At 35.5% G+C, this 7,080-nt stretch overlaps 2 protein-coding genes across 2 annotated transcripts in view; one reads left to right on the top strand and one right to left on the bottom strand.

Annotated features, from left to right (window-relative positions):
• Positions 1-1,308: 1,308 nt before the first annotated feature.
• LOC112163336 (prosaposin) lies at positions 1,309-4,256 on the top strand. Its single transcript, XM_024299685.2, has 10 exons — positions 1,309-1,458; positions 1,544-1,599; positions 1,943-2,017; positions 2,663-2,785; positions 2,864-2,965; positions 3,042-3,116; positions 3,188-3,371; positions 3,652-3,710; positions 3,802-3,867; positions 3,940-4,256. The coding sequence occupies exons 1-9, from the start codon at positions 1,341-1,343 to the stop codon at positions 3,856-3,858; spliced, it is 849 nt and encodes a 282-aa protein (XP_024155453.2). The 5' UTR covers positions 1,309-1,340; the 3' UTR covers positions 3,859-3,867; positions 3,940-4,256.
• A 246-nt stretch (positions 4,257-4,502) lies between these two features.
• The window catches only part of mat2aa (methionine adenosyltransferase II, alpha a), a 9,886-nt gene continuing 7,308 nt past the window's right edge, over positions 4,503-7,080 (bottom strand). The window contains exon 9 of the mRNA XM_024299684.2: positions 4,503-6,473. Within this exon, the coding sequence (XP_024155452.1) occupies positions 6,371-6,473 (103 nt within the window). The 3' untranslated portion in view covers positions 4,503-6,370. The remainder of the gene's footprint in view (positions 6,474-7,080) is intronic.

Raw genomic sequence — 7,080 nt, 5'->3', positions numbered from 1 at the left:
CTATTGTTGAGTTTTGAAATGAACAAAGGCTTTAAAAATGAGAGAAAGATTTAGAAAAATGACCAAAAAGACATTCATCACTGAGTTGTTTCAAATAGAACGATAGTAAGTCACATCAACAAAGGTTAAGACAATATAATGTAGTAAAAATGGGAACAGTGAGATACTAAAAGTACATAAAAAGTAATAAAACTCTTACATTGATCTGCACTGTTCATTGAGTTGATTTGAGTAAAGATATTTTGAAAGATTGGATTTAAATATTTTTTTCAATCCCCACAATGAGGTAAAGATTTTTTTTCTTTTATTTATTTTTGTCAGGCTAAGTACAGATTTGTAGGTAAAAAACTCACAAAAATGGAAATTAAAATATGTCAAAAATGTACTTTTTATGAGGGTGTATGCATATATGTGGTTTTTAGTTCAAACCTCATTTTTAAGAGTTCCTCCTGCTTTCATTGAATGTTTTTTTCTTAATCATTATCTCAAAGTGAAAACTCCTAATACATTAATTTCTGTCTATTATTCCATTTAAATATAAATGACATAACGTCATGTTCTTACTTAGCAAATGAACAAGGCTTGTTCCTGTATATTTCATCATTAATATAGATCATAGCAGCAGCAGTAAAGTTTAACAGACCCAACAGAAATAAATTGAAACCTCAGGCCCATCAGAGACAGCCAAAGTGAATCAGAAATGTTGAAGCAGTTTTTTAAAATCAAGAAGTCCAGTAGTGGAAGTGAATCTGCTCCAGATGCAGAAGTGTGCCTCAAAAACATTGAGATCAAAACTAAAAGCATCACTTCAACTTAAAGTCACAAAGGCAGAGATTTGTCTCGCATAACATTAAAAACTTGGTATGTGCTAAAAAATGATCAAAGCAGGATAATGTTGTTGTTTTTGAGACTTTTTTCCTAACTGTAGAGAAATCTCACAAAATATCCATGTGTTTTTCTTTACAAAAAAACAGACAAAATGATTTAAAAAAAACATTGGAATGAAGGCAATTAAAGCTTGAAACTTTCTTGTTTTTCTCAACAACTAACCTCTTAAAATTTCTATTTGAATTTAATTTTATGAATAAAACAAAATATTTTTTATAATAATACCTAAACAGATTTTGATCATTTCTATTTTCCCTGAGCAATTTCAAAATTTTAAATTTAGAGCAAACCTCTGGTTTGAAACAACTTTCTTGTCCTGTTCTTAAAAAAGATGTTTTATATAAATAAAACTCCATCATATATAATTGGCATGAAAACGTTTGTTGGAGTTTCAGTCATGGCAGAAGTTGGTGGTGTGGTTGAGTGGGTGGAGCAGGTCAGATATAAGCAGAATGAGCAGCTCGTATTTGACATTTGAACAGAAGAGACTTCAAATAGTGAAAGAAAACCATCCAAAAGCAATAATGGCGGCGTTAGCGTTCCTTCTCCTCGTCGGCCTGCAGAGCTGCGGTAAGAAATACACTTATCAGCTGTCCAACTATCTCGTTTCTGAGCTGAAATATTTCTATTTAGTGTCAAACTTTTCTTTTTGCAGCTCTAACAGCTTCGTTTGACATCAACGGTTTGCAGAGTTCTCCCGATGCCCTAAAAGTAAAGCAATACTTTTTCTTTGAATGTTTTTAATATTTTATTTAAGGTGCAATCGTGAACAACAAGGTTATTAGATCATCTCTTAGAATTGATGATGTGCAACAAGATTTGTGGCAGGAAGTAGAATCTTTACTTTTTTGAGAACAGACTCCATTAGCAGGTAAAAACTGATTAATAAATGATGAAATAGGGAAATATAAAGGAGTTTACACTTTGTAAAAATCCAATTCTGAGCAGGTTTAGTTCATAGTGACAGAGGATGTGACCTGATGAAATGTATATGAATGTATATTTGTTCAGAATGGATTCCATTTTTTGTGTGGTTATTCATTGTTGTATCCAGACGGGGGACGTGTGTCAGGACTGCACCAAAATATTTGAGCTCCTTGAAGACATGCTGTCCAGCTCTGACCTCCAGGTGAGTTTAAACACCTGAGATTTCTTATCTGCTCTCGGATTACATTGTCAGCCATGTTTAAGTCAACATTTTCTTAAGTCTGAAGCAGAATCAACAGAACAGTTCATGCACTTAAGCTTTGTGGTTAAATAGTTTGCATTGAATAAACTTTTTTTAAACTTTCAGGGGTTTTCCTCTATCTGTATGTAATCAACAGAAATACCATTCTTGGAATGGACGTGTTTGTTATCAGTCGTTTGTGCAGTAAAGCACAGAAAACTATTTTCATCATATGAAAAGCAACTTCCTTCTTTCTATATCTAAAAATACTGAAATGAAATTACTCAGATGGTTTTTTTGTCTTGAGCCTCAACAAACCGACAAAGATTCTCTTCCTTTAACTGTTTTCTTAGAAATCAGATTCCCAAACGTTTGTAAAACCTTAAAGCACCCATTTAAAATCATATTATTTTTTTAATGAACAGACAATGCAGCTATTTCTACAAAATGATGTGCACCATGTTTTTGAGTCAATAAATGAAAAGAAAATGTAAAAACTTTAGTGAAAATCATCACATTTTCATTAATTTATTAATTTTAAGGATGAATAAATGTTTACTCATAAGTTTAGCGTTCTCATCTTCATCCCCACATTTTGACTTTTAGAAAAAGATCATGGCAGGCATTGACCATGTCTGTTCGCTGCTGCCCGGCCCGGCCGCCTCACTCTGCAAAGAAGAGGTGGACAAGATGCTCCCACTGGCCATCACCTTTTTCACCGGTGTAGCGGTTAGTGAAGAGACGGCTTCATTTCTGATAAGCCAATTTAACCCTTTAAATTGCTTACAAGGTGGTAATTCTCATTAGAAACCTGGAGAAATCTGCAAGTTGCTCGGGCTCTGCAACTCCTGTCCAAAAAGTGAGAAGATGCTGACCTACGACCTCCAGGCGATCCCGCAGAGTGACAACGTCAGTGAATCTAAAAGAATCCTGAAACAATCAGAAGTCTTTCACTTTACTGATCATCTTTTTGACCCACATGCAGTCCGGACCCCAGTGCTCCTTCTGCCTTTTTTTTGTGAAGACTTTGGAGGAAATGGTGCCTCAGCAGAGAACTGAGGTAAGTTTTCTGGGAGGAAACACTTGACCTGTTTTTGTCTATATCTACTGACTCGATTTGTCGCTCCGCAGGAAGCCGTCACTAAGCTGCTGGAAAAGATTTGTCACGTTTTGCCCCCTTCTTACCGCAGCCAGTGTCAGGCCATTGTCGACAAGTTCAGCAAGACCGTGATGGACGCCTTCATCCACTACGCCACCCCCGAGACCATCTGTGCTCTCCTGCACATGTGCAAGCATGAGGAGGCCCCTGTTTTTGGTCAGACCTTACTTCAAGGACTTTACCTCCTCAAAAACAATTTTGAAAAGGAATAATTCTTTAAAAATATATTTTACATAAGCTTTAAAATTCTCGACATAAGCGAAAATACCTGAGCTACTTTCACACAGATTATTTACTAAAAGAACAGAATTAAAGTCAATTTATTGAAGATTTTGATCACATTTTATTGATAAATATAACAGTAAAGGGATTTTTGTCATCTTAAAAATAATTTTGGCGCTTGAATATGCAGATGTTTGTGTTTTCTACCCAACAGATCCATGCACTTTGACTTTATACAGCTGCAGAGACACCAAGACCGCCCTTAAATGTGGAGTGAGTAGAACTCTGAAAAATATATCAATATAATACACTTGTTTTTGTCTGGATTTTAAGCTGCAAATACATTTTATCTATTTCCCTCTAGACTTTATTCTACTGTCAGAAATTTGCCTGGAAGTCTTTGAACTACAACACGCTCTGAACTGATCAGGTGAGTCTCAACGTGATCATTTAAATAAAGTATTAAAATAAAAATGTCCTTTATTTTATTTATTTTAAACAGGGTAGGCTCCAAGCTGCATCGGAATCATCTTCTAGCTGCGAACACATATGCCGGATTTCTCTCAAATCATAATTTTATACCGTTTGATTTTGCTTTACAAAATGTGTGTGAATTAAACAATAAAAACCTATCGGAATTTTTTTTATCTAAAATATAATAATAATATATATATATACTTTTAAAGGTTTAAATGATATATATAGTGATTGTCTTCATGTTTCCTGGCTTTGGGTTTTTTATAATTTAGTCATGTAATTTCTTATATGGTTGAAAAGCATGAACTATAATACGGTTGTAATAAGAAATAAATGATCTTCTAAGACAAAAATGTGTTTGTTTGATTTTTGCTGCATATTAGTTTAAGCTAAGTGTGATTTGTGCAAAATGTATGTAAAATTCTACAACAATCTACATTATTTGAAAACTTTTCAACCTTTAGTTCAAGGAAACAAAGCGGAAGTAAAACCCAGAACAAAAACTGTGTTTGCCTCTTGAGAGGAAGCGACCGTCTTCATTTCATCTTTTGACTATTGCACAGCTGAAGTGAAGTGATTTTCAGCCCATCCACACAAAAGAAGAATGTTTATTTGAACAGTTGCCATGATAATCTAAAAAAAAGACCCTAGAGAAAAAGACAGATGGAAAGGTCAAAGGGTGCACGGATGACAAAAAGGCACTTTTGAACATTATCCAACGCGCTGACAGACCGACTTTAGAGGAGAAGGCTCTTCGATCTCACCACAGGAGGCTGTGTAAACAAGCCGGTTTCTCTGTACAACACCAGCCAAGCGGCCTCGGTTGTGGACAAGATAGAAGATGTACAATCACAGAGAAAAACAAACAAAAAAAAAAGGAATAGATAAAAGTATGATGGTGTAGTGTTGCAAAAAGACCACAAGAGGGAGCAAGTGCAACCTAAATAAGGTCCCACCAGAAAAAGACAATATTTACTGTTTAACTGCAATTATAACTAGCTAGAAATTTAGTCCTGGAAATAGATTTAGACAGAGTGTGCTTTAAATCCTTTTAACACTTTGGTTCCCTGGTTTCTTGTTCAAATCTTTGGAAACTCCTTCTGCTTGTTCCACAAAACACCATCATCATTTAAAAACAAAACTGGTGCCAGTTTTAAATCCAAGTCACCAGACAACACAGACAGCAACTCGGATTAAGTCGGAACATAATCATCCGATTCCTTCAGGAGTGTAGGAATTGTAACACTGTTGCAGAAAAGGGACATTTAAGGGATTTTAAACGCCAATGTCTGCATCCCCTTTTGTGCATTTACAAGAAATCTAAGAGAAAACGTCAGTTCTTGGACCACATTGCACTCAAGAGGAGACAGGTTCAGACCGATGACAGATGGGAAAGAGGAACAGAAGTCAACAAAAGCATGATGGATTCAGATATTTAAACACAATACATGTTGAGGCAAACAACAGGATATCACACAGGAAGAGCATCAACTACATTATAAGGAGGAGTTGATGTGAGGAAGAGCAGGAGGAAGCAAGGATACGTGGGAGAGAATGTCTGGTTTATGTAGGTGCACATTAAGTATTTAGATGATTAATCAGGTGAAATCTGCTTTGTTTCAATGATATTGCTATTTTCAAATAATTTAAATGCATAATTCCTATTTATCTCAGCAGATGTCATCAACCTGCAGCATTCTGGCTGCAGATGCGTTTACATTTTAAATCAATATTTAGAAAAGTCTGTTGCAACTGTGGATTTTTTTTAAATTAACTTGTAGTGGAAGCTTCCCAGGAGATAAAAATACTTTAAAGTATGCGTTGATCTGAATATTCCTCTAAACCCGATCAGCTGAAGACGCCAAGATCCCATTTCAAACTTTATAGATACACTTTGACTCACTATTTAGTAAGCAAGTTGAACAAACATCCTCTCATTTAGTGTTTATCAGAAGACTAGTTTGACATTTTACTCCACAAAACAAACAATATAAAAAAGTGACCTCCAGTGGAGCCGGATTTAACAGAGATTTGTTAGTAGCTTCAGATATTTATGTAAAACATTCAAAAACATGACACTTGGATGAAGACAAATAAATAAATACATATTTTAAGGATTTCTGGCACAATATTTTTTGCTGAAATGATCAGGATTGAGTTGCTTTACACAAATGAGGAGGAAGAAGCAAACTGCTACTTCTGAGTGCACAAAGAGTTTGAAGGTTTAGAAAAGAACGCTAGTGCTGGATGCACTCGGATGCAAAAATTAACTATTGTGCTAGCAACACAACCCCAGGTTTACATTGGTGGTTTTTAGAAGGTGGACTAAGGTTGAATGTGATGCTCTGTCACTTTGTGGCTGTGTGTGAGGAAAGAGGAGAAAAAAAAAGGATGAGAAAGAGAGGAACATTTATCTAAACGAGACCCGACATGAGTGAGCCAGCAAAAGCCAGGGTTCAATATTTCAGCTTCTTGGGCATCTCCCATGAGAAGACGTCGCGGCCGAAGTGACCATAAGCGGCGGTGCGTTGGTAGATGGGTTTCTTCAGGTCAAGCTCTCTAAAGCACAAACAGAATTCAGGACATTTTATCTAGGGAGTGTAGATGATGCGTTTTCTATACTTTATGAAAAAAAAATAAAACTGTAAAAACAACAGATTTGGGAATTATTCCACAAATTTAGTATCAAATGTAAAAATAAATAAATAAATAAATAAATAGTGATGACTTGCTCACAAAAGAATAAAAGTTCAAGACGACACAATGTTTAAATCTGGAAACAGGTTTTAGTGCTACTAAAGTTCCTTGTACAAGAGCGCCCCCTCATGTTGGGCATGAGGAGTCAAGATTGTTGTTGTCCAAAGAAACTTCAAAACTGTTTTAGTGCTAGAGTTCTGTTTTGTATTTGGACAGAGATCAGAACTCCAACATTCACTCACAAATAATCCTTTCATTACACTCAGTAAATTGCAACAAAAGTCCAAACCACTATTACTCCACTGCCATGCCCAACAGTTTGAAGAGGTATTCTGTTAATTAAACTTTACAACATTTAAGTTAAAGACACACTCCAATGAAAATGCCGTTTTTAAACATGTTCTTGTGATTTAGAATAGGGCTGTCAGATTTGTCGCGTTAAAAACGCATTAATCTGACGTGTCTTTGA

Source organism: Oryzias melastigma, linkage group LG12, assembly GCF_002922805.2.
Source record: "Oryzias melastigma strain HK-1 linkage group LG12, ASM292280v2, whole genome shotgun sequence".
NCBI classification, from domain to species: Eukaryota; Metazoa; Chordata; class Actinopteri; order Beloniformes; family Adrianichthyidae; genus Oryzias; species Oryzias melastigma.
This window is presented reverse-complemented; position numbering and strand designations above follow the sequence as displayed.